Source organism: Acanthopagrus latus, chromosome 23, assembly GCF_904848185.1.
Source record: "Acanthopagrus latus isolate v.2019 chromosome 23, fAcaLat1.1, whole genome shotgun sequence".
Taxonomy (NCBI): domain Eukaryota; kingdom Metazoa; phylum Chordata; class Actinopteri; order Spariformes; family Sparidae; genus Acanthopagrus; species Acanthopagrus latus.
In genome coordinates, this window is record NC_051061.1 from 10,010,154 (window position 1) to 10,036,942 (window position 26,789).

A 26,789-nucleotide genomic window follows, 5' to 3' on the forward strand; every position below is an offset into this window, starting at 1 on the left:
GTTTTTCTCTTTTTAGCATCATGTCAAATACCGAACTGCATATACGAATCACGAGTGTTTACTGCCCTCTAGCGGTCATACCGTGGAACTGCAATCATACATCGTCAAGCTAGCGTCAATGCAGACATAACAGCATGCTAAGACCTCCGGTTGTTATATCAAAACTTAAAGCTGTCAAATAAATTGAGACAACCACAAACGCCACAGAGTCCACTGAATATTCTCTCAATTGGCCAGTGGACTTTGTTATATAGAGAACATACTTCGGCAGGAATAATAACGACATTCACAGGGATTGTTAGCAGTTAGCAGCTGTGTGCACTTTTTAAAATCTAAGGTTATGCCATGCACAGTAGGCTATTCCAATAGACAGTCCTTCACAGTTAATATCCCTATTTTAATAACTAGTACCAATATGCACAAGTCATTATTAGTGTGATAATTACTCACAGAAGTAGTAGTAATAGTATTGACTATAATTGTATTCATAAGGAGTTGGTTTAGCAGCTGTATTCTGGTGTAAAGTTTACCGTTATGTACATATTAAGTGAGTGTGTTTGGCATCAGGGGTCTTTGCTGCCCTCCAGCGGCCACATTGAGGAACTGCAATACACTATTGGTCAAGTTATCGTCAATACAATTGTTAGTGCCTGGTACCATTTCCGGTCAGACTTTCGAAATAAAGTGGCCGATCATTAACCAATTCACAGAAATGATTATAGAAATGAAAATATTCGTCGTCCTTTGTGAGTGCCCGTAAAAACTACAACTCCACATCATATACTGGATAAACTATTTTCTATTACTGACATGCTAACACTTCCAGAGAATACTTTAAAAATACAGTGACCAAACTGAAAAAAAAAACAAAAACAAACCAAACAACAACAACAAAAAATGAACAGATTTTGAATCACTCTTCATTATAGACAGATAAGTTTAGATTTTTTTCTATCAGATTACTGAATGTGTTAAACCTAAAATACTGATAAACTGCCGATTCTTCAAAATTATCTCTAATCTAATTATCTCTACTAGAATTACAATATTCTGGATGAGTGATATATAAGCATTGTGGTATGGTGTGTGCATAAATGTAGATGTAGAAGCCTAATTATTTGGAAAAATACAATTCAAGTCAAGTTTTACACCATTCAACAGAGACTTTATTTTCAGTTCAGCAAACAATTTACTGCCTTCAAAAGAGTGTATTTATATATGAAGCAAAGAAATGCTACTGATGATAAGAGAAGAATTAAGTCTACAAAGCAACAGTCTCCAAGATCCTTCATTTGGCACAGTGAATGAGACGACATCCACTGTTTAAACAATCAGTTTTAAATAAATACATAATGCATCACAGCAAGCAGCCAAGTTTGTAATTTTGCATCAACATAGTGCATACAACATCAAATCTGATAACAATGATAACTGTCAATAACTATAATGATAATGGCAAGATTGAGCAGAAGCAATATAATTTACAATCAGTGCATGCTCTAAGCATAATGACATTCATGTCCTCACCTTTTCTTATATGTCATGTGACACTGGGTGACGATGCACGCCAGAAACAGCGAAGAATAAAATAAACACTGTCTTTGTAAACAGTATTGCAACAACAGATGAAACACTTAAGGACATTAAATTATTTAACATTATATTTTGGCACTGAATTTTCATTACATATATAATGAAAATATATAACCTCCCGCCACCTTGTATAAGTGTATATATGAGGCTTATATATATAATTTATTATATATATCAACCTCAATCAATATTAAGTCAGATATTTACATTCAATTTGTGTGTGTGTGTGATACATAGAGAAGGAAAGACAAAGTGAGGAAGAGAGAAAATGACTGTGTTGGTCTCAAACTTTTCTCATGATAGAAATGAAGGTGTTCTTCCCTTTTTACTGTTTCACTTTGTAAAATGTCACATGAGCTGTGATAAAAACTAAAGAAAAACATTCAGTGTGTACTGTGTCCTCATGACTGTAACTCTTGATAGTTACAAATAAAGTATTGCCAAGTTCTCCAATGTTTTGGCCTCTTGATAATTCAATAAATAAAATCACTTTCCCTTCACCCTTTTCCTCCCTCATGTTCTCATACCGCCCACACTCTTGTTTTTTCAATTTCTTACCCTTCATAAGGCACCAGTCCGAATGATGCAGAAAGCTGGACCGTGAAGTAGGACCCACGTTTGGCAGACCACCATAGATCAGTGCAACAAATCAAAATAAAGCACTTCCACAATCGAGAAACCAGAGATACGATGATGGTAGAAACAAAAAGATCACTTAAAATTAATGATAAAAGGGGAGTGAGGCCTGATGAATTTGTTTTTTTTCCCCAAAAGAATTGAATCTTTCTGTGATTCTTAACTCTCACCAAGACATTTTTCCTCTTTAAATGGATACTTCATACTCCCGCGTATCCTGTTGGCAAAGTGAGAAAACAATCAGTAAAACATAACCTAAGACTCTAAAACAAAGAAATATTTCAAGAAGACATACACAAGAACTACACATAAAATAGTCTAAGGTATCACTTAAAATAAATATAAAGAACAGTTTTTACCCCTGCCTCATAAAGAGGGTTGTTGAAATCGGACTCGACTGTAATGGGACTGTAGGAGTGTGTGTGAGAAAGAGACTTCCAGAAGAGCGGCTTCCATTCTAGTCTGCAGATGCTGCAAATTAGAAAATAAAATGACACGTAACCACGCAAATAAAGGCAGAAGCATGTAGATTATTGTGAAAAAAAATTGGCAGAGATGGATGAGTGTTTGTGATAAGATAGCCAGTGTACTCACTTTGTGTAATACATGTAAATTCCTCCAATCAGAAGGATGACCAGGATGATCGGCAGGATTATTGCCAAAGCAATGTTCTCACTCAGGATCTGATGGGACGGCTCGAATGACTGGGACACTACAGAAAGAAGAGGGAGATGCTTTGTGATTAAAACTGATGTTTTTTTTCTCTTCACAGTGAACTCTTTTTTTTGGTTTACTAATCAACAATGTCAAACTGATTAAAACAGGCTTCCAGATGACGAGGAAGTCTACATTTTTAATACAACAATTAATGCAATTTTTAAAAATATCTTCGTCTGCATGAATTGCACAATAACTTGAAATTGAAATATTGTTTTTTTTCATCTCCCAAGTGTTTACAAAAACACTGGAGCAGTGTCTGTCACAGTGTCATTCATAATATCTCCACTAGATGATGCCAAAGTAAGGAATTAAAAGCCTACATGTTGTAGCTTCCAGGTAGAAACAGACACTTTTTCTCCTCTTAGTGTTTTCAAGTGGCGTTATTGTTGGCACTGCTGTCACAGAGACAACTGCAGTGCTTTTGTTTTCCTCATTGTAGCAACAACAACACAGGGCAAAATGTCTCATTTTAACGAGCCTGTATTTCACTTCTGTCGGACAAACTGCGTTGTGGAAGCGAGAATACACGGGAAGTGTTATTTCTCTATAGCAGCCACGTTGTACAGTCAACATTTACTTCATAATTGTCCATTCTTGGATTAATAATTATGTCTGAAGAACATGTTTGACTTTATATTATAGAAGAAATCACCTTCTAATTTGTGATCATCCAAGAGCTCCTCATATGCCACTGTGTGATGAAAAGAATCACAGAGAGAAATTAGATAAATTATCATAAACAATACCAGGAAGTCCAAAATGCACCATCAGCATCAGCTCACCATGTCTGATGCTGATCATCAGTATATTCTGATACTAAGATCATGGAATGATAAGAGCATTGTACCATTGTGTAATCAAAAAACACTAAAATAAAACATTGTCAAAGGCAGCTAATCCTGAAAACAGACTAGTATATACATGAATGTTGAGACAATAAAACCTTTACCTTTGCAAAAGGGCGGCGGGCTGTTCCACTGAGAAGGATGGCCGGGAACACAGCTGATGATGACCTCACCGATAAGTTCATAGCCCTCGTAACAGAAGAAGCGCAGAGTTTCTCCTGCCTGGTAGCTGTGCTTGTATAAGGTTTGGTAGCCATTGTCAGGGACACCGGGGTTTGGGCACGGGTCATATTTTACTGTCCAGGGCACGCAAAAACAGACAGAGGACGGTCGTGAATTTGCAGTTCACTTCCAAACTTGCAGCACTAAGCATAAAAAGAAGACAGATAACAGCAGCCACGTGCAGGAGAGGGACTTACAGACACACTTCGGGCTGCGGTCGCTCCATTTGGGGGTGCCGGTGTCTCGTCCGTGGCAGGAAATTTGGCTGGGACCCTCCAGCTGGTAGCCCTGGTTGCAAGAGAAACGGACCACTGTTCCAACGGCAAACCCTGCTTCAGGACGCACTGAGCGAGCGCCGTTTACCACCTCTCCAGGATCAGGACACTGCTGGACTGCAGGGGACAGAGTCAGACACAGATGATTGCTTTCAACTTGATCGAGAGAGAGAGGATTGACCACGGATCTATTAAGGAGAAACCAGATACAGTGTCAGAGGCGGGGCTGTGTTCACTGCTCAGTGCTGCATGGAGCCAAAAAAGTTAGACTCCCTGGGGATGATATTACCCAAATCCAAAACTGTGGAGCCCATAGAACATGTACAACAGAGACTTCCTCCGACCAAGCAGCTAACTTACAATTTTTTGAGTCATTTCACAGGGACACTAAAAAATATGTACTGACCATTAGGCCCTTGTGCATCAGGGGAAGTTGTAAATGGTTTGATCACTATGTTTGTATAAAAGACATGCAATTGAATGTCCCAACCACAGGATAGCTTAGCTTAGCATAAAAACTGGAGACAAAGGGTAACAGATAGCCTAGTACCTGCCCAAAGATAACAAAACCCTCCTCTCATTACACACATATGTCAAGTTTGTTTAATTTTTGCCAGAAAGAAAGTGTCAAAACAACATTTGGCCTTTTTGCAGGGAGTTTTATGGAAGACTATTTCTGGGCTTGTCGTTTTTAAATGTAACCTGGATATTTTGTTTTCATCTTATCTAACCTTTGCATACAGTGATCACTTTTCTTTGCTAATGCACTTTAAAACTAGAAAATCATCACATACGGATCCCAGCCCCTAACAAAGGTTTCTATGTGGAGTTAAGATCTTTAAAGTCCCACTACGTGTCTCACCTTTGACACATGTCGGTGGACTGCTGCTCCACGAGAGATCCCACTGGCAGGTGATGATATCAGAGCCACTGATGTCATATCCCGGTTGGCACTGATAGGTCAGCACACTGCCTCTCACGGGGGAGGAGTGGGAAGAGCTGATCCAGCCAAAATCAATTTGGGGGAGGGTAGGGCAGGTGTCGTTTGGCTCAACCTCTGCACGGCACAGAAGGAGAGCAATGAAGGAAATGGCGACAGGTTATTTATGATCTCTTCCTCAGTGGAGTAAGTAGAGAGAACGTGTCCTGTTCGTGGTCGACTTCTACAAAAGCCTGCTGAATATTTGAATTATTAAAATGTGTTTCATTTTGAGCCACAATGACTGTACTTACCACGGTAATGAATGAGGAATCCCTGACTCAGGATGAAACTGGAATCATCAGGATCACTCTGAAACTGAATGGTGACCTCCGACCCCCCAGACACAACCTGGAAACGCTCTCTTGACCCCAGGTATTGACCGATCACATGGGACATGAGATCACGACCGTCGAAGACGGTCAGCACATCAGTGTGGCGGATGTTTAAACTTTAAGAAGAGAATAAGAAGCAGAAAGGAGGTTTCACTTCAGAGAGATGCTGTTTTTAAGACGAGCAGTCCACCCACTTGGTATTTTTTATTAGTCAGTACACAGCACAGAGAGGAAACACAGAAGATTATGTAAAGCTGCAACATGAATTTATTTTATTTTCCCCTCCTTTTATTACTATTACTTTCCATAGAGGTAAAATTTACATATGGGCCAAAGATGTTTAGTAACCTACCTATAATCTGCAAACAAACATTCGTCACAATAGCAACTTTCTATTAGATGTTAGAGGGAAATAAAACAGAATAACATTAGTTGAAATTGCCTGAATGTGGTGCACACTTCAGCTGATTTAGATGCCAGGATTTTGGTTAAACTGCTGCATAATTTCTGCACAGTGTGTTTCTCTCTGATCTCTTTTCTACCATCTTCCACCAATCCAAGTCTTCACGTATAGCATATGAACACCCTTGGCATGTAAGATGTTATCATTTGGCAGTATAGGGAGATTGTCCTACGCATTTAACAACCACTCGCCAACTAATCTTTACATTTTGCCTTTTCTGAAAGGATCTAATATTAAAGACAGCTCTATGCAGTATTTACGTTTTGAAAATATTTTTTCCGTCCTGGTCATCATTCCATCTTTTTTTTTCATTAGATAATAATCATCAACCTGGTAATAAGGCCTACTTGGCTGAAAGAGAATTTGACCTCAACAAATTTGAAAATTAGAGGCGGCAACCGGTTCAGTTAGCAATACTCACATCTGGACATCCAGCTCGATGCGTTTCTCCTCGTTCCCGTGGATCTGCCATACACAGTCCAGCCCCTTGGAGTAGCTCTGGGGCCAATCGGGAGACAGGATGGTGCCCAGTGGCTCGGTCAGCTCCCCTCCACACAGAGCTAACAGAGCAGAGTAGAGGAGAGACACTGAGGTGAGACAGACACAATGATGAAACAGGTGATGTAATAACCACAGAAAGTGGAAAACGAGAAGCAGCTGGAGAAAATATGAAATATTGATGGTGGGAGTGAAATGATCAAGGAGAGTTGATAAAGATCTCGGAGAGGTAAAGACAGATAAAGAGAGACACGCTAAATAATGCATGGTATCAAAAGCAAACAGCTTTTGCTTTTTCCCTTTAACTTTACTGGGCATGTTTGTAACTGTAAAATCTGTTTTTGCTCTGTGTGTCCAGGTGTTAAAACCATGTACATATATTTAAAAGTTAAAACACTTGAACCAACACTTAAATAGTCTCTAAAAGTTTTTTACTTAAATTTAATTCAATATTGCAGAAAATCTTTTTGTTACCATATTGTGCAGCCCTAATAAGATAAATTAAAGAATACTGAGCAAGATCACTTTGACACAAATACCTCACTACTTCACATTAACCACAGCATCTTTTAGCAGATACAGAAAAACAATGTATCATTACGGAGGTGACAACTCCAGAGTGCAAATTAGAGTGAGAAGAACCAAATGTAGCACTTTTATTACCATACCAACAGACAGTGTTGCCTGTGAGAAAACATTCAATTAGACTTTGCTAGGAGGATGCTGCTGACTTTACATAAAATGCCAGGACAGAAAGCAACTCTAATTAAAGCTCCAATTAAAGTGGAGGCATGAAACTGTGAAGCGACACACAAACACAGATGTGTCCAGCTGTGGAGAGAATAAAGGATTGTTCACAGAAATGTGAGAAACAGTCCATGGAGGCAGTTGCATCCTAAAAACTTAGAACTCAAAAGTGTATTTGACTAAATCCTAGTCAAAATATCTCATTACAATTATTATGACACAGTCGACTTGAAAGTGACATTTCAGTGACACATGAGACACTTATTAGGCTTTTTTAAAATTCGTCTTGCAGATTTCTCACGCTAATTTTGGAAAAATTGCATTTTTTTTTCCCCAGTGCACAAACAGTTCCATGGTAACATTTTAACCACAACAACATTTGTCAAATGTATTTCAGTGAAAGCATAATGACAAAATATGAGCAGAATCATACAACATGGACTAAATACTGAAAAACAGCTTTTTTTCCCAGTTGGGATCGATGACATATTTGAACATACGATCAATCACAGAGATCCTCAAGACAACCATGAACCAAAACTCCCTGCTGAATGAACTACTTGTGCTTCCTTGTAAGCAGATACACCACATGACATGACGTCTTAAATACTTAGTTTAAACTGTAGCACCTGTGTTTCTCCGACAGGAAGCAGTATCTCTGCCGGTTTTATGTATATCTGCCTCAGTCTCTCTGCTCCTCTCAGTTTTCACAGCATGGCAGCAGATGAGCAGATGACACAGTCGTCAGCGTGGTGACAACATCCTGACACTTCAGGCACCCAGTATTAACAAATCAAATGACTTTCTCGCTTCTCACAAAAATTTGCAGTTCTCCATGTGTTCAATTCAATCAAGAAAATGAAGCCAAGAAACACCAGAATGAAGGGCGAGAAACAAGAAAATAAAAAAATAAAAAAATAAATAAAAGAACTAGTTGATGCTGGCAGAATTCTCAGTCATTTGAAATACAGCCGAAGCTCCTACCTCTGCACACAGGCTCGCTATCGTTCCAGTGGGGATTGCTGGGGTCGACACACTCGATGGTCCCTGAACCTTGCTCCATGACGAAGCCTGGAGAGCAGGTGAAGGTCACAGTGGTGCCCAGCTGATATGTGATGTCACTGCTGCTGAAATTTCCATGGGGCATGTAGGGCTCCCAGCAGTGTTCGTCATCGAATGCTAAAAAAGAGAATAAAAAATTAGACACACAGTGAAAGCATTCCCCTATTCCACAGATCCTGGTTTTGTATTCTAGTAGCTCTTCCCCTGCTTGACGTCATTGCCATGCCTATTTAATTGAGGTGGGAGTGAAGCTTTTCACTGGGGATGACCCAGAATCTCAAAACGTCTTGGCTAGAAAAGCCCAGGTGTAAGATGCTAAAAGCTGAAGCAGTGAGCATCTCCAAAGCCTAAAATAAATCCCAGTGAAGCGTGGGCAGACTGTAAGCACTTATGTGGCTCATTATGGTGCTCTTAAAAAACAAACTAATGAAAAGTAAGGCTTGGATATTAAGAAGGCTCTATTCTATTTACCTCATTCCCAGTTAAGTTAAGATATAGAAAAAAATCCAAGTATCTGAAGTGTCTCTGCTCACCCTCATAGCGCAGAGCCAGAAGCAGAGGGATGGAGGAAGAATCAGCTGTGAGCTCCAGGTACAGTGTGGAGCTCTCACTTAGCAGCCCACGCTCTGGGACATCATCCAGGTCTGAGTCAAAGAGCGGTGAGGACAGGGAACTGTTTCCACTGCGTACAATTAACCTGAGAGGAACAAAGCACAATGGTAAGCTCGAGAAATAAGGGAGATGTATCTGAACAGGGGATGTGAATGTGTATTGATACCAGATTGAAGGTAATCAGCATCAGCAATTCTGGTGTAAGATGTAGGACACTGGTGTAGAATGAAAATGTTTGATGAATGTTATGATAATTACATGTAATGTTCACCTGTCATTAACCTCAACCCATGTGACTGTGGTATCTGTAGAGGTATCCACAGAGGTATACGTTTATTCATTTCTCACTGATGCTTTATTCTATTTTTCTAAGTTTTTATCACTTTGTCAATCATTTTTTTCCCAATGACAACATGTTATTGTTTTCCATTTACATTTTAAAAAACAACTTTTTATCAAAATAACAATGTATCGGGGTGCTTGGAGACCCCAGTTGAATTTACCCAATTTCGCCATTCGCAGATTTAATGGATGGAACTATTTCTCGAGACTAATTTAAATGAGACACATAATGCTAATTTTCAGGCTCATTATTCTATTTTGGGTAACTACTAGAATAGGTTTGCATGCTTTAATCCTTATAAAACTAACCCCTTTTCTTATCCAGACCATTGCTGCAGCACTGCTCTGATTGGTCATCTCACGTATGCCTGAGCCAGCACCGATAACAGTAACAGAGTAGCTGTGCTAAATCAATTCTTACATGCCAAAGTAGCCACGAGGCATAAATGATGCAAATGTTTGACATGGTGACGTAGTGAGATGTCACAAAGTCAAGGAATTAAAGGTGGGACTACTGACGTGGCAAGAATAGTGCTTTCTGTAGAGGAGAGAAGCTGACTTTGGGCTTTTAAATCAACAGGCATTCCCTCTTCAGCACTCACAAAACAGATTCTGTTACACGCACACTAGTAGAAACACAAACTTACTTATCATCATCCTCATCCAGCGCAATCCTTTCAAAGTGCAGGTGGAGTCTGTGTCCCTCTTTGGCTTCTATTAACCAGTGGCAGCTTAGGTTATTCCCATTACTGTGGTTGCTGACAGATGGAGGGGGTGGAGACAATATCCGGCCCACTGTTGCATTACGAATCCACCCTCCACAAGACACAGCTTAGGAAAAAAAAACATGCCACACATTATTTTCAAAAGACTAGCATGTAAATCAATTGTTCCATTTAATTCAAAATTAAATCTGTTTGCTGACCGACACACTGGGGCTCGGGAGTGCTCCAGTGGGGCTGTGTTGTGTTAACACATGTAGCCACCTCATGGCCGCGAACCTGGAAACCTGGATCACAGTGGAAGTGTGCCTGACCTCCAGGATGGATATCCGTCACTGTCACTCCGCCACTCTCAGGAGACAGAGGGAACGGGCAAGACAGCAGAAAGGCTGTTGATGAAAACAAAAGGAAGAAAATGACATCCATTCAGTGAAATGGACAATAAAATGTTATATAGACAGTTCAAAAGGGATATTTTCTCTTACACATCCTTAGAAAATGTGTGACTCCTCAGCTTTCCCTCCATATTCCACCAAATAATCAGTAGCGTGTTGATCTTGACAACTTTAGATCTGTCAGTCTGGCTTTTTCTTCACCTCACACATCACCACCATGAACGCCAGATTGTCCCAGGTGACTCGACTGAGCAGAAGCCATCTTCCACTGGCTGTCACTTCAACAACAGCGGCATTGTCTACCATGATCAGTCAGATTGTCAACTCTGCTTGAAAATATTTAATTTTTTCTCTGAGCAAAACTCCTTTATGTGTAGAGAAAAACCTTACTCTCACTGTTAAAAATGATCTCACTGTTTAAAAAAAAACATAAATCCAAATTGCATGTGAAAACATCTCCCAAACATTTTTAGTTATTTCATGAAACCTGAAGGTTAATTTACCTTGATAATGGAGGCTGAACACGCCATGGTTGGTCTGTTGGAGACTGCGATAGTGGATGTACACCTGATTGGTTGTGCTGCGAATCACCTGACCCTCTCTCATCAGGGTCTCATTGGCTAAGAGCTCTGGTTCCAAACCTCCATACCCCATGATCGTAAGAGACTCTTTCTTAGAAAGGTTCACCTTCCTCACCTGGAGGGTAAAAAGAGAAAATAATGACACATGAAATCACTGATCTACAGCCTTATTGAACCAATACTCTACTCTTAATTTGATAAATTAATGATGGACATTATATCCCCATCTTTTGAGTTAACCAACATTCCACATGGGCCTTATTAGCTAAAAGTTAATAGTGTGAAGCTGATAGACTGTATCGCTGCTTCAACATTGTTACTATTGGAATTACAGTGCACTCCCATGTGATTACTGTTTCATTTTGTTCTTAAGATGCAGATAATTATGAACCGTTTGCCTTCTCATCATGCACCACTGACCTACTGCTATTTATTAGACTGAAACATTTGTATGTAAATTGACATCTGAAATCACATGAGATAAAAGATCTAATAAGGTTTATTTTAAGTCTAATTTTTGTACTGTCCCCTCATTATTGTATTAGAGCTCAATGAAAGTGCATTAACTAATATACTTAGATCAAAAACATCATTAAAATGGACAGTGGAAATATATATTTGAAAAGATCAACGTTTAATGGAGTCACAGGAATGATGCACCTTACCTGAATTTCCACACCATAACCTGCATACACAGTGATGCTGTAGGTGCATTCCAGTGGGGAAAAAGATGATGTCGATGCAGGATCTGGTGACTCGACAACATCCTCCATTGCTGACAAAGTTGCATTGCATTGTACTGTGAGGGAAAGAGGGAAAAGACAAAAGAAACAAAAGGTAAAACAGTGTGGTGGGAAATACATCTAATGCTTTTTAAATTAAATTTCTAAATCAAACAAACTTTTTTTTTTTGTATAGCAACAGCATGACTCACTTTAATATAGTTTAAGTACTTTACGCAAAGGCTCTTTTCCCCTAGCCAGTCAAATAATTTTTGGAACTGCTACCATAGGGAATGGTAACATATTTACATGGCCACAGACATACAGTGTACCCTTGGAACAGTGAGAGAAAAAATGATATTAGGAAAGAATACACGATCATTGTTCAGCTCGTCCCCACCCCCTTACAATCTGTGTCCTCCCCACTACTACTACTGTTACTGCATGATGTGAAGATAACATTGTTTAATATTGCAGTGATGATACAACTTGTAATAAATAAAATGTGTTATTCATGTAATATAATATTTGCCTAATTATTTAGTATCTTTAGTATTTAGCTCTTCTCTCCCTCCTGAGCCATCATGTAAGCTAACCTTGCAGTCCCCATCAAACTGACACCAATTAATCTGAAAGTAGCTGACAGCTAGCTGGGGCTTCCTTTGATGGGCATGATGATGTAAATGCTTGTCCAGTGTATCCAGGCTCCCATCTGATAGGATGCATGCAGAGTGTGAATGCACGTTGTATGTAAATAGAATTACTTTTCAGATTCATCCTGTTTCAGGCAGTCTTTTTCTGTGTAGTTATTGTGCATGTTCATTTTGACGATGAAGAATAAAGACTACTAATGACAGTTATTATATTTATTATAATTTTGTTCGTGACCATAGGTGTTTCTAGGTGATTATTAAAGCTGTATTACATGTTACATTTTGCTGCATGTCATGGCACAAAAATGTCACCGCTATATCTTTTGAACTTCAAGTCAGAATTTCTTCTTCTGCATGAAGATACCAGTAACCTGTTTTTCGTGGACAAGGATTAGTGAGAGCGATTACTGCTGAGAGTGAACACAGATGTACTTGTGCTGTAATTAAATGGCTACATGGAAGCTTCTGTCAAATTAGAGGGGGCAGATTGTGTCAGGCTGACACTCACAAGAATTATAACTATACGGGTCAGACTCTACTGAGCTTTTATGCTGTAATCAAATTAAAACTGTATTTCTGGCATGCATATGAAGCCATTAACTGGTTGAGAAATGTATAAAAACAAAAAAAGCTACAGCTTACATAGAAGAGATTTTTTTTTGTGGTTATGGAAGAGTCTACTTGGGTGTGCACCCGCCCAAAAAGCACAAAATGCAAAATTCTCTTGTGCTGTTAATCTCTTTCAAGTAGGTCAGTGGTGAAAGATGCAAATCATAGTCATCACTGACACAAAAATAGCTGTGCACTGCTAGATAGGCAGTGACAAACCCCCCTACTGTGCAAATCATCAAAATATCTAATGGATCAAGGGAAACATCGCTGAGCTCCAGGAAAATGTCATCCGGCAGTACAATTCCTTGTGGTAAGCATAAATGGAAAGTTGAACGTTATGTATTACCAGAGTTTTAACAGTTGTTAATAGCATCAGTCAGTTAATACTAAAAACTGAGCTAGTTCTCCAAACTAGTAATTATGGGACATTTGTGCATTGTTGGTAAGCCATGTTCTTTTGTTGGGTTGATTGATTTTAAGCAGGTCATTATAATGTGTGTCTCATCTTTGGATACATTTCTCTAAATAGAGAAACATAAAAAAAAGTATGAATGCTTGGGTAATTTCCATCCTGAATGTTTACAGTGAGTTGACTGGACCACACCAACATTAACATGGTCTCTCCTGTTGTCTCAATATTGGTACTGTTGTGTAATGGGGGCAGTGTCTAATACTGGGTGTTGTAGACAAGAGCAAAACTCAGCCAGTGATCAGTCAGGGGCATATGTATCACAGGGCGTTATTCTTATTCTACAACTTCTTCTACTTCATTGAAAGAGGGTTATCTCTGCTATATTTATTGCCACAATAACCAATGAATCACCACCTACACTTAGTATAATCAAATATTCCATCTCAGACAGTGGACAAGAGCAACACATTTCTTCCTCATCTATGGGCTTGTAAGGCAGGGAAATACAATCTGAGCCTGATAATAACAGCCTGGCTTTTCATCACTATGTGGCAGTCAGTAAATTTGGGCAAAAAGTAAAGGTAATTCCTACCAGTGAGTAATGTCTGAATTGAACCAGTAATGTGTTGGATTGCCCTGCATTAAATTATTTTATTGACCGAATGACTGAGACTGCTGCTATAATTCGGTGGAATCAAATTATTGATCACCACTTGTAACATAAATTGCATCCGGGGAGGAAAGGACTATACAGTCCATTCGATTAACAAAGAACAACAAAAAAAGGTGTCTGCTAGATGCATCAATAAGGCGAAGGCAACCTAGCACCTTGCACATATACAATATCGCAGATTAAAAAAAGAAAAGTGCCATATGGTAATTGAGCTGACAGCGATAACTGAGCATACAGAACAGTGACAGTAAATGAAGAATGTGCCACTTAAATTCTGGTCCTTTCTGCAATTGTTAGACAGAGAGGATTTGGGAGTCATCACATAATTCTTTCATGGCAGAGAGTGTATAATAATGTGTGTCCACAACACATAATGAGCATGAGTTGAGCATCTTGAAATCCTTCCAAGAATTTTTTTTGATAGTTTAACATTTTGGGAAACAAGCTTACCTGCTCATTTAGAGTTAGACAAGAAGATAGATATTACTCTCATTTCTATACTGTAAATACAACATGTACCTGGAGCAAGCAGTTGGTTAGCATTAGCTTAGCATGGTGTAAAGACTAGAAAGAGCGGGTAATGGCTAGTTGCTGTCCAAGGACAAAAAAATCATCTAACTAGAAAAATGGATGGTAAATGGACTTGCATTTATAGTGTGCTTTTCTGCTGTCTACCAACTACACAAAGCACTTCATAACCCTTGCTACATTCATTCATTCACACACACATACATACACTGATGTCAGAGGCTGCATTGAAAGGTTCTGACCTGCTGATCAGGAGCCACGCAGCGTTTCCTAACAAAAGTGCCACGCAGTATTTCTGTGCTCAGACATTCACACCCATACATACATTGATGGAACAGCCATCGGGAGCAATTTGGGATTCAGTATCTTGCCAAGGGATTACTTGACATGCAGCTGGATGCTTGAACCACTGACCTTCTGATAAGTGGACGACACTCTCTACCTGCTGAGCCACAGCCAACTGCAGTGCAGTTAAAGCTTGCTGATCTACAGATTATAACTTGTTTACTAACACTTTTAAACTCTGGTTATCTATTTAGCCTGCTGTGGTCTTTCTGCTAAGCTAAGCTAACCAGCTGCTGGTGGCAACGTCATATTTAGCACACAAATAAGAGGCTAGTACCTACTTGTCACACTCACGGTGAGAAAGAACTAGTCTACTACAGAAACTGTCAAATATTCCTTTGATTTTATTTCATGATATATTTGAAACACTTCCTTGCAACTTAGAAGGTGTTTTCTGCAGGGCTGAAATGACAATTCCCAGTGAAGACAAAGCAAAAACACACACACACCTCATTCATCATTCATCTCATGTGTCAGAAAAGTTGAGATCCATTTACTCCTGTCAAATAGAAATACCAGTATGTACACGCACGCACGCACGCACACACGCACGCACGCATGCACGCACGCACGCACGCACACACACACACACACACACACACACACACACACACACACACACACACACACACACAAACATCCAGACACAAACCAGACACACACTTGCATGCACAGACACACTGTCAGAAAAGGTGAGATTCATACACTCCTGCCAAACACAAATACAAGAAATGTACATTATACATAGTCCTGAAATGATTCTGAAATATATCAAAGCTCTGCCTACTGCATTGTGTTTGCCATAATTACACTAAAAGAGTGTAATTGTAAAGAGTGTCAGTTTATCTGAAATTGAGATACATGTATTGAAGTGTAGAAGTTTAATGAAGGAAAGGCCAAGGGAAAGTGACACTACACTATTTGGTAGAAAAAGGACAAGTGTTAAACTTAAGTGTCTGTCAGACGGGGGATGATCATTTTGATTCTGATCATGAACATGAAAGAATTTAGCATTAACTTTGCTATGAGGAGAGTAAAAGGAGGTGTAACGTTTAACCGAGATTGAAATAAATGTATTGAAGTTTAGAAGTTTAATGAAGGTAATGTTAAAACAGTATATTTAGGTTGTGTTGGAGGAAAAGGTCAAGAAGAGGTGACAGCACTGTGTGGTAGAAAAAGGAGAAGTGTGCCCTCAGGCTCTGTCTGTCATGATCACAATGAGAACTGAGTATTAACGTTGCAAAGTAAAAGGATGTGTAGTGTGTAACACTGAAAGAAATGTATATAAGTTTAGAAATGTAATGAAGGAAATGTTGCCCGTGCTCCAGATGTGATAGCGTTATGAAATCGCAAACTGTCGTCAAGAGACCGTTAGCCTACACCCAAAGTAAGAAGGTATATAAATCAGAAGCATGGACTAAAGTGCGTTCTTCCACTTGCTCCAGCCTTGAAACAACACCTGAGATGGAGTATGTGAGCCGCCTAAACATTGTGAAAAGGATTACAAGAAACAAACTGATTCATTATTTACCGTGTTTAGATTTTAGAAATAATTGTTGACAATGATTGATGGTAACCGAAGTAAGTATTGAGCTGTATGCTTTGCCCTTGCTAAAGTCTATGCAATAAAACCAACATAACATAGTTAAAGTTAAAGTTGTGGACATTGATTTTATTTCTCTTTAATGGAAGTAAAAAGTTAGGTGTTAAGTGTGCAGAATATCTTAAAGGTTCTTAAAGGCTACTCTTGTCTACCAAACTGAAACAGTCTAAACTAAGGGTTTACCAGAAGCCCCTAAAATCCAACCTAACACCATACCAAGTGCACAGATCATTTAGAGGAGAGCTGCCGTTAACGGGGCTGGTGGCCATATCTGACTCAAGGGCTCTTAATGTCAGATGCCAAACCAGAGAAAGCAGGGTAGACGTTCAGCTTCAAGCAGTGAAAAGCTAGGCCAGTCTCCTCACTACCAGCTTTTGTACATGTAGGGATCTAACCCTTTATAACTGAGAGCTGGTCCAGTGCCTCCTGGACAGGGGCAAACTTGGGATCTAACACATGACATTTCCGTCCTCATATCTAGTGTAAATCAGCTGACCCACATCCTACCTACTCAATCACATTTCCTCAACTCTCGTTTGGGGTTGTTGCTCGAATTATGTTCTTTTATTTCATGAGCAGAATGAGTAACAGCTCTCATCCACCTGCAGTGAGAGCTGCACAGGCACCCCAGCCGAAGGGAATGTTGTAATGTTGTCTCACATCTGACTATCACTCATACAGGATGCTATTCTGCTCTTCAGCCATCCCTATTAGTATTCTGGTCATGACGGCATCACTGACTGCCTGGTTTGTCACATTAATACTTGTCTTCTTACAAATTAATGTTTGTCGTAAAACGTAAAAGACAAAAATCACATTTAGACATTATTGTCAAGATTGTTCTGGATACAGAATTTTTCATGTGACAGTGTGAAAGAACAGCGAATGTCTGAATTCTATCAGGTATGAATCTGCCCCTCTGGTAGGTCTTGCTGGCTTCTCTACATACAAAGATTTTTACTTGGATTAAAATGATCAGTTAAGTACACAGAGAGAGCTATGAAAACAAAGTAAATGTGTTCCTGGTTCAGCCACTTAGTAACAGACCATATAGATTGGATTTACCTCCCCTACCCTGTGCTTTGTTTTCTGCACCCATGTTTCTGTTTTCAGTGCCAGCTATCCCAACCATCACCTAAGTCAAGATGCACACATCCATGTTATTTTACTGATGCATCTTTCACAGCTTTCCTCTCACAGCAGTTCAGGCTGGTAAACTATCTTAAATGCAAACATGTACTGCATTGTCCCTCCAAATGTTTATAGCATGAATCCTGAAATGTAAAAATATGAAAAGCATGTTATTTGTTTTAAAAACAGAAACATAGATGAACATGAACACTTCACTTGACTGTTTTCAACTCATATTGTTACCAAAAATCAAGCTAAAACTAAGCCACAATTCTAAAATCAATACTGGATGCTGAAAGTGCAACAGAATGCAGCTTCACATCATCAGCAGGTAAATGGGAAATTGCTGCATTCATATAGCAGGTAGCTATGCTAGCTCCCTAGCTAGCTTTAAAAATGGCTTTAAAAGACACCAAAGAATATCTGTGACAATGTGACAATCTTCTAAATAATAGAAATTACATGTGAATCTTTCTTTGCATGTTACTCACATACAGTAACCTGTTGATGTTTCAACATGAATATTTTATGACAACATGTTTCATGTTACCTTGTCTGTCAAGCTCTTCCTGTTACTCTGTCTTCAAACAGAGGAGGAGGAGAAAAATTGCTGGAGTTGCAATGGGAACCAATGTCATTCAGAAGGAATTCACCGTCACTGCTGCCGCAAATGAAAACTGAGCACCTCTAATGCCACCGCTGAAATTCTGAATTTTGTGCATTTTCACATCAATATCAATCAATAAACAACCAACACTCAGGGGGAGCCAGGTGGTGGCATGCAAGTACCTGGCATGTGCATTGTGGTTATGGTGGTCGTGGTGATCAGAGTGGTGGTCGTCTCCTCCTCGATGGGCAGCGAGGACATGGTATTCCTTGATCCTGTCTGACTGGCAGCAGCTGAGGAACTTAAAGCCGTGGTGAGCAGGCCTGGTGATATGACTGTCGCTGTTGACTCGGTCTGCCCCATCCCAGGCACAGCTTGCGTCGGATTGGTGGTAGTGCCTGCAGAGTCCAAAGGTTTAGTTCCAATGAGCAGTCATCATTCTACTATAGCTACATTACCTAGGCCATAAAGCCTGTGTTAGTTTACCTGTGCCTGCAGAAGCCTCTCCTAAGTATTCCTTACTCTGCAGGGCAGCATGGATCAGGTCACCCAGAGGGTAAGAGTCTGGGGTGGATGTCGGTGGTGCATCAGGCTCAGGAGTCATAAAGCTCATACCTGCAATAAGTGGAGGTAATTATTGTTTGCAAAAACAAATTGAAATCAAACCTATATAGTAGGGAATAGCAAGCAAACCTCTAGATTTGAGATTAAAAAATATATATATAAAAAAAACAACACAGTGCACCAGACCGTGTTTGTGGTGGGCAACAAATGTGCATGTATTGGAGAACACACACACACACACACACAACTAGAGTTACCTGAAACTAGGTGTATCATAGTGACAGACATCATCACAGCAAGGCGTGTGAACCCCATGGCTTTGGATGAAACTCAATGACCTGGGAAGGTTAAAGTGAGCAGATTGATTAGCAAACTATTATATAATCATGTAAATAGAACAATTACTGTATCTTGTACTGTCATGTAATTGCTTATCAGCGGCTTGTAATTACTGCAGGCTGCACACAACCCATGTTGGCTGGAGTGCTAATGAATAGCAAAATATTAGTCATGATTTAAAATTATACCGCTATTCAGGTACTGGGCATATGTTTACATCACACAGGCCACGATGACTCGGATCAGAGGATCATTGCGATGTGATACTGTAAAAGCTCAATCGGGAAAATATCCATTCAGTTGATTCGATACAGAGGTGTATATGACAATTTGATTTAAGTTGTTTCCGCAAGTCCAGGTGAAGGGGACAGGTACACATCGCACACGCTATAAGGTTAAATATTCAGGCTTCCCCCCCTGCGTTTTCTCATCCAGATCTGCAACAACATGCCCGAAAATGCGCTATTCCAAAATTCACCAACTGAGCCTGGCCTCACCGCAGGTGGACACTAATCCTTATTCGAACATCAACCTGTTAATGGTAATGTGACAAAAAGCCTCTCCGCTGTCGTTCGAGGCGTTTCCTCGGTAAAATTACCAGCCTGCTGTGTGACAAAATGATGGGGCTATACCAGGCAGCATCACTCGCACCTCCCCCGGCCCTCTTTGTGCGGAGGACGATTTTTGGCATCAGTCATCACAACCGTGAGACCGTCAACCATCTCAGCGACGCTGAAAGGTGCATGCCGCTTACCTTTCTCTTCGAGGCGGCGTCCCGTGCTCCGTTACTCGCACTGTATCCTGTTGCTTTAGGCCCCGGGAACACGGCGGGGTTTGTGCTGGTGAGATGCCCCTAGCTGGTTACCGTGTGGTTGACGCATTCGGCTATGATGTGAGGGCATTTGTGTTGAAGCTTCAGGTGCGCCCTAGCGGCAGCGCGCGGGAACTGCAGCGGCGCGCGGGAGACGTCCACATTTTGTGAGTGGGCGCTGGAGGAGCTGTCCACCAGCACGGTGCTGAAGCGCGTCCCAAACAACGCTGCACGGTTCATCAAGGTAATCAGACAGAGATGTGAGATGCAGCACGCACTGTATGTTTGCTCATGTACGGGCCTGCATGTGCCAACACGGTATGCATGGCGAACATGTTTGTGCCGTGGTGGTTTCCTGTGATGGGTGGATGTTTGCGCTAACATGGAATGCGGACATTAAACACGAGCCAGCTGAGCTGTGGGAGCTGGCGCAGAGCAAATACAAAATGAATGCTGACGGCAGGAAATGAATGTAGAAATGAACGTAGAACAAGGAAAGCGACCACATTCATGGGACACCTTTTATGATGTTTGACAGTGCTGTTCCAGTGGCCAGTGTCGTCGCTTAGTATGTAATTGATTCCACTACGAAACGACTCCGTTTAAATAAGCCTATTAGGAGAGAGCCCTCCCACCCTAAACAAACACGCACGCGCGTACACATACATGCAGGCGCATGCACAGACGTGGAAACACTCAAGTTTCCTGTTTTGGGGGAAAAATTAAAACAAAAACCAACACATTTAATTTCTAACTGTGGCTGTCTGACTGTTGCACACACAAACACACACAGGTTTTTGGATCAAATCAAGTTTAGATTAATTGCTCACAGCACATAATTTGGCCTGCTCTGTTATCCTCGACTTTTTACTGACATAAACTCGCACTGGTGACATTGACGAATAAATGTCTCTGTCATGACTGCTCATCAAAGTCAGACTCAGCGTCTGCAAAAATCTGTTTGCAAAGACTGAATGCGATTATTTTTTTCCGATCTCGTACACTTAACATTTGAAGAGATGCACAATAGACTTGTTTACCACCCATGCAATTCATATTTATTTTAGTGACTGATTTTAAACAATATTATAATTTTACACTACAAGGCTGAAAGTAAGTGAATTGAGAATAGCAGTCCATTATTCATAACACAACAATTATAATGAGATTAATGTTTAAAAGAACAATTTGAAAAGCTTATAAAAATCTTTCATACCAGAGTGAACTCTAGCCTGTTTACTTTGTTGGCCTAACTGTGGCAAATAAGTACATAATAAATGTAACACATTAAAGGGTGAAACAGCCAAGGAACCAGTTCAGATGAAAAGCCCTGGTATGAATAAAGAATATTCTTTGCTGTGCAATCTTGAACAGCATCCAGAGCTAACTGAACCTCTTGCTCAGAGAGCTAGACCTCGACTTATATAACACAATAAAATCTGTGTCAGATGCAACTAAACCAAAGGGTCAGTGGCTCTGTGGTTGACCAGCAAACCTGTCTTAAATGTTTCGCTAATTTCTTCTGAGTGCATGCTGGGATAGGCAGCAGCTCCCTGTGACCCCTGAAGGGGATTAAAGTAAAGGAAGTAATGAATGAGTAGGCTGTTTGAAACCAGGACAGTCCATCATTCCCCATTAGGCTTGGAAAACATCTTCTCTCACCATGATTTGTAACGCTTTGACAAGACAAAACATGTATTTGGATGGTCTAAGAACACGTCACCAAAACACTACTCAAACATCACCATCACATTTTTTATTTTACAGTCCTTGCCTTAATCTTTTTATCTTTGTCTTTTCCAGTGTTTTAGCATCTCACAATTTTAAAGAATGCATTGGTCAATGAACACACTGCCCATGCCTCCATATGTTGAGCTGGGTGTCCATTCACTGAGTGGCCTTCTATGGACTGTAGTGCTACTCTTTCTGTGGCACTGTTATCGGATGGGCTCTGACCTGCCAATCCCAGGCCACGCACATGCCGGGAAACTCAAGTCGGGCTCAAGGCGGTCCATTATGTCCCGTGGCGGCAGCTGTGCTGGAACCAAGTGTAGTGCCCGATCCAAGCTGTCGAGGAGTGATCAAATTAGCCCCTTTATTTCCATGGAATCAGAGGAGGACGAAGATCAGGGACAGGGCTACCTCACCCCAGTGCTGAGTCATGCCTTGTTCCCAGCCCAGGCATCTGCAGAAGCCAAGAAACTGTACGCAGCCCTTCAAGAGTATGCCAAGCGCTACAGTTGGGTAGGCATGGGCCGCATTCATAAGGGCCTCCGTGAGCAGGTACAAGTTTATTCCACGCATGCCATAAACTGGTGCTTATATGAGTAGTATATTACATTGAATTTAATTGTGTTTAGTTTGTTTTCAAAGCAAATAAAACTTCATAATCATGTGTAAAAGTAGTCATCCAAACACCTCATTTGGTCCAGAACAGAGACAGTTTCTCCAAAGGATGGAGGTAGGAAACATCCTCCAGAAGGAATCGTTGATTTCTCATTTTTCTCACTATAGGTCAGACTGAATGATCACTCTGCCATTCAGAAGCCTCATCTCTTCTTCCTGCCAGATGTCCCAAGTGTTCCTTTCTTCCCCCGTGATGCTCATCGACATGACATTGAGGTCTTGGAAGCCAACTACGCTGTAATCTTGGCTGAATTCAAGACTGTTTACCAGCGGGGCATCGATCCTAAATCAGGCTGGACCTGCCTCGGACCAAAGGTACATAATAAAATCATTCAGGCCCACTAAGGGCTGAGGAAAGAACATTTCCACGCTTTGTACGTAAATACAGCTATGAAGAATATAACAATATTGATTATGCAAAGTACTGTGCGAAAGAAACTGTCAAAATGCCACAAGCTGAAACATACACTGCCCAGCCAAAAAAAAAGTTGCACACACTAGCATTTTGTTGGACCATTTTTATCTTTGATTATGGCAAGCATTTGCCATGACATCATTTTGATAAGCTTACGCAATGTCACTACATTCATTTTGGACCAAAAACCTGGTCATTCAGTATTTCACCTTTGCTTGGTTAAATCCAGGTGTTGAATTTCTTTTTTTTTTTGGCCAGGCAGTGTACAGTACATGGATGGAGAAAAAAAAGAGTGATTATTTCTTATGTTACAATTGATAGTATTTAGTCTCAACCCCAAACATTACATAACATTTGATATTTTTGTTTCAGAGCTTTCACTTCTTAAAGCTAACAATAATTAAGCGTGTTTTTATTTTTTTTTTTTTATCATGGAATGAATTCATGAAATAATAACAGAGATTTGTTTGTGAATATAGTTATCGGTTGAAACATAATTGCCATAAAGTTGAAAGTCTCCACCAGTTTGCTCCTTATCTGCATGACCAAAGTGCTTTCTCATGTGGAACGCTATCAAAAAACAAATACTCTCTATATTCAGGTCTGAATCTATGTCACAGGCAAATGTCACGTATTGGATTGATTGGTGTTCTTATTTTACATGCGCAAAACCTAAACTGAAGTATAATGTTTTCTCCCAAAAAATCCACCCCTAAACTCTGATATTGACAGGTGGATACATCGATTGATCGTGATGTTTGTGTCTCCTCTAAGTCATGTGTTAATTTCAGCTCCGTGTCTCTTTTAGGGCCAGGCAGTGTTTTCTTTGTACAACGCAGGTGTCTGCGTGGCAGGAAACTGTCGCTCCTGTCCCTGTACCTACCGGACACTTCTCTCTCTTCGTACATTTATAAGCAGCAACTCATTGGGATCTGCTGGATTTTGGCTGTTGGGACCTGGAGCCACGCTGGGGAGCTCATATGGACCCACCAATACACGCCTACGTTGTCATCTTGGTGGGTTTAAGGGTTTCATTCATTGTGGTTTATCTACATTTACCTGCATTTTAGAGACATCAGACTCTGCCAATCAAAATCCATTGAATCATGCTTTTTCTTCACATTGTTTATTAAAATGAATGCAATGCGCTGTGCTATAACCACCCCAAAATACATGAATCTCAATTATATGAATCAGAATATGATCACATTTTATGAACAAAAACTCTAACTGGTAGTAACTAACTGGTGGTAATTAAGCATACAGAATAGCTAAAGATGCACTAGCACACTATGGTGCACTTTGTAATTGTTCCAGTGCAACTAATTTGACAATAACTGTTGTCAGATTTAACTATACAGAAGAGAAAAAAGAAAAGCAAAGAAAATGACCTGATAAAGTACTAAACCATTACGTAATGGGATACTTATCAGGTCACTGTTGAGGTTCACTTCCCCTTAGCCCAATTTGTGTGGTGATCCGTCTGTCTATAATCCTCTCTTTTTAAATATAGACAGGGATGGACTGCGTGACCTTCTAAGCTGAGAGGACACACAATATTTTCTTTCCAAAGTTTGAAAACAGATGTATTTGCAGGTCTGCAGACTCCACCCTCCTGTGAGCTGGTGGTGGGAGGGGAGCCTCAGTGCTGGTCAGAGGGACACTGCCTCCTTGTTGATGACTCGTTCCTTCACACTGTCTCCCATAAGGGTTGGTTGAATCACATACAACTTTGAAATAAAAGTTTTGTGTTCATAATTTTACATTTTTTAAACTTAAATTATCAGCCTAATGTGAAGAAATAACAGTTTTGATGTTATATCAAAGGTATCTATGTACTGGGTTGGAGACATAGCCCTTGATGGTAGCATGCCAACCAGCAACCATTGCCACAATGTACCTCAAGAGATGATAGTCCACCAGTAAACAATACCAACACTCCCCCAGTGGTCTGAGCTCTGGGCAGAGTCAGCTAATAGGATCGCTCTCTGGCTGCACGGTTGACTGAGCTTGCTAGTTAACAGCAGCTGCAGTTAGTGGCAGCTGGCAGCTGTGTTCGGAGTTGTTTGGAATATTAATTTTTTTTAGGTGGACAGTTCTTACATCTAGCACATGTATAGATATAATATGCATCATTTATACACTAAGATTGACTAGATGTTTCTAAAAAGATGTGTTGAGATTTGCACTTACATTTTCCCAAATGTTTCCAACAAACCCAAAGAAATCAGTGATATATTGAAGGTAACAATGTGTTTCATTTGGTCAGTCCTCTGGGGAAACATCTGACAATATGTCAGAGAGTGAAAATGGAAGCTGACGATCATGACTAAACAAAACGTGAATAAAAGTTTAATACTTTACTTTGTCTGCAAACATATCAATAAAGACAACAACTCCCCTGATCACAAGCTATTTCACACTGTCATAAACATATTTTGTTTTAATTGCTTTTATTGAAAGACCCCTTGTGGCAGAAATTACATATGCATTCACAACAAATGGTAACAAATACAATTGTGATTAAAACATTAATGTATTACTCTCCTTTTCCTCTTAATTGTTATCTCATCATTAAAGCATGCACAAAAACAAAAACAAAAAAGCAGTGAAATACATAATCTCTATTTTTAAGTGACTCTTTACTTAAGTATCTTTGTTTTTGCTCCATTATGAGTTGTTCCCAACATTTTTAATCTTAATGGCTTGGCCTAAAATTGCACCTGTTTCTGTTTCTAAAGGGCCTCCAGATGCTGGACCTCGAGTCATTTTAAGTGTGGACCTCTGGCATCCAAATGTAGCAGCAGCAGAAAGACAAGCTTTGGACTTCATGTTCAGCCCTGACCTCTAAATGCATCCCTCTTACACTACCAAAATACAACATGCAGGGATGCCTTAACTCTGCCCTGCTTGTCGTGGGTCATGCATCTCATTCCAGTCCATGAATCACTGTGTGAATCTGCCCTAAGAATTACACAAGCCATTAGCCAAGCTTTCAAGTGGTGTTTGATTTATGGTCTACACCAGGAAGTGCCACATGAGTGTGGTATTATGGATGATGCTAACACAGTGCAACAGACACCTTGGCTTCAAACAACAAACTAACATCAGTTGAAAGCACAATGAGAGCAAACACAAGAAGAGCAGATATGGTTGTTAACTATTGTAAATCTTATCTTGACATCATATACTATGCTAGTGAATGCTACTTGCATGTGAAACCTATCTGTCACTGGACTTTGTTTTGAGATGTTGATGCATGCACTCATATGCCTTCAGGAAAGGTCATTAGAGTCAGCCTGGGATTCATTATTTTGAAATTTAGTAGATGATGATGATTTATGTAGATTACCTATCATTCAACCTAAACAACTGTGAAAAATGAGAATTATATAAATGTATCTATATTTTTGTTTTCCAAAACTGAATGCCAAACTTATTGATACTTTGCACACTGTGGTTATTATTTCTCTTTGTATTACTATCCTCTATGTATGCTTGTATGTTTCTGTATGTAAATCTATGAATCTATTTTTTTCTTTGTTTATTGATATAATTGGTGGTTTACATATTATATACATCAGCATTTTTGGCAATTTTGTTTTTCTTGGAAACCAAATAACAAAATAAATGACAAACAATCAGTATTGGCTCAGCGTATGGATTAATAGAGTAAAACATGTGCAGATACAGTATGATACAGTATGCATTTAGCAGAAAATAGAAATGAAAATATTATTAAAGTATATCAATTTGATTAACTATACCCAGTTGACTACTCAGTTTGCTGAGAAATTAAAAGTGAAATGTATTCATTCTCAATTGAATTCTGAAATCACCGGTATTATTGTTTGGGGGGAAAAAACACCAGCTAATAACATACATTTCTAATAAACATGTCCTTTGATTTAAACACACTAAAACATCATTTTAAAAACATG

General features: G+C 39.8%; 2 protein-coding genes across 2 annotated transcripts; one reads left to right on the forward strand and one right to left on the reverse strand.

Annotated features, from left to right (window-relative positions):
* Positions 1–1,143: 1,143 nt before the first annotated feature.
* On the reverse strand, positions 1,144–20,114 carry sez6l2 (seizure related 6 homolog (mouse)-like 2). Its single transcript, XM_037090242.1, has 19 exons — positions 19,971–20,114; positions 19,135–19,215; positions 18,800–18,928; positions 18,496–18,711; positions 11,693–11,826; positions 10,950–11,142; positions 10,255–10,440; positions 9,977–10,160; positions 8,909–9,072; positions 8,298–8,492; positions 6,490–6,628; positions 5,525–5,721; positions 5,154–5,348; positions 4,214–4,408; positions 3,899–4,090; positions 3,602–3,640; positions 2,824–2,941; positions 2,589–2,700; positions 1,144–2,446 (listed from the first exon to the last, which is right to left on the reverse strand). The coding sequence occupies exons 2-19, from the start codon at positions 19,190–19,192 to the stop codon at positions 2,417–2,419; spliced, it is 2,676 nt and encodes an 891-aa protein (XP_036946137.1). The 5' UTR covers positions 19,193–19,215; positions 19,971–20,114; the 3' UTR covers positions 1,144–2,416.
* Positions 20,115–20,133: 19 nt separating this feature from the next.
* On the forward strand, positions 20,134–26,469 carry asphd1 (aspartate beta-hydroxylase domain containing 1). The gene is made up of 6 exons (XM_037090243.1): positions 20,134–20,271; positions 21,831–22,310; positions 22,542–22,748; positions 23,657–23,864; positions 24,445–24,558; positions 25,590–26,469. The coding sequence occupies exons 2-6, from the start codon at positions 21,858–21,860 to the stop codon at positions 25,697–25,699; spliced, it is 1,092 nt and encodes a 363-aa protein (XP_036946138.1). The 5' UTR covers positions 20,134–20,271; positions 21,831–21,857; the 3' UTR covers positions 25,700–26,469.
* The last annotated feature ends 320 nt before the right edge of the window (positions 26,470–26,789 follow it).

Bases quoted from the DNA above. Each gene is read 5' to 3' on its own strand.
- sez6l2 (XM_037090242.1), bottom strand. From the start codon at position 19,192: ATGGGGTTCACACGCCTTGCTGTGATGATGTCTGTCACTATGATACAC. The intron at 9,073-9,976 runs GTAAGTTTGTGT...TGTTCCTCTCAG, and splicing joins CTGGATGAGGATGATGATAA to GTTAATTGTACGCAGTGGAA. The intron at 2,447-2,588 runs GTAAAAACTGTT...CTTTGCCAACAG, and splicing joins ACCCTCTTTATGAGGCAGGG to GATACGCGGGAGTATGAAGT.
- asphd1 (XM_037090243.1), top strand. From the start codon at position 21,858: ATGCATTGGTCAATGAACACACTGCCCATGCCTCCATATGTTGAGCTG. The intron at 22,311-22,541 runs GTACAAGTTTAT...TTCTCACTATAG, and splicing joins ATAAGGGCCTCCGTGAGCAG to GTCAGACTGAATGATCACTC. The intron at 24,559-25,589 runs GTTGGTTGAATC...CTGTTTCTAAAG, and splicing joins TCACACTGTCTCCCATAAGG to GGCCTCCAGATGCTGGACCT.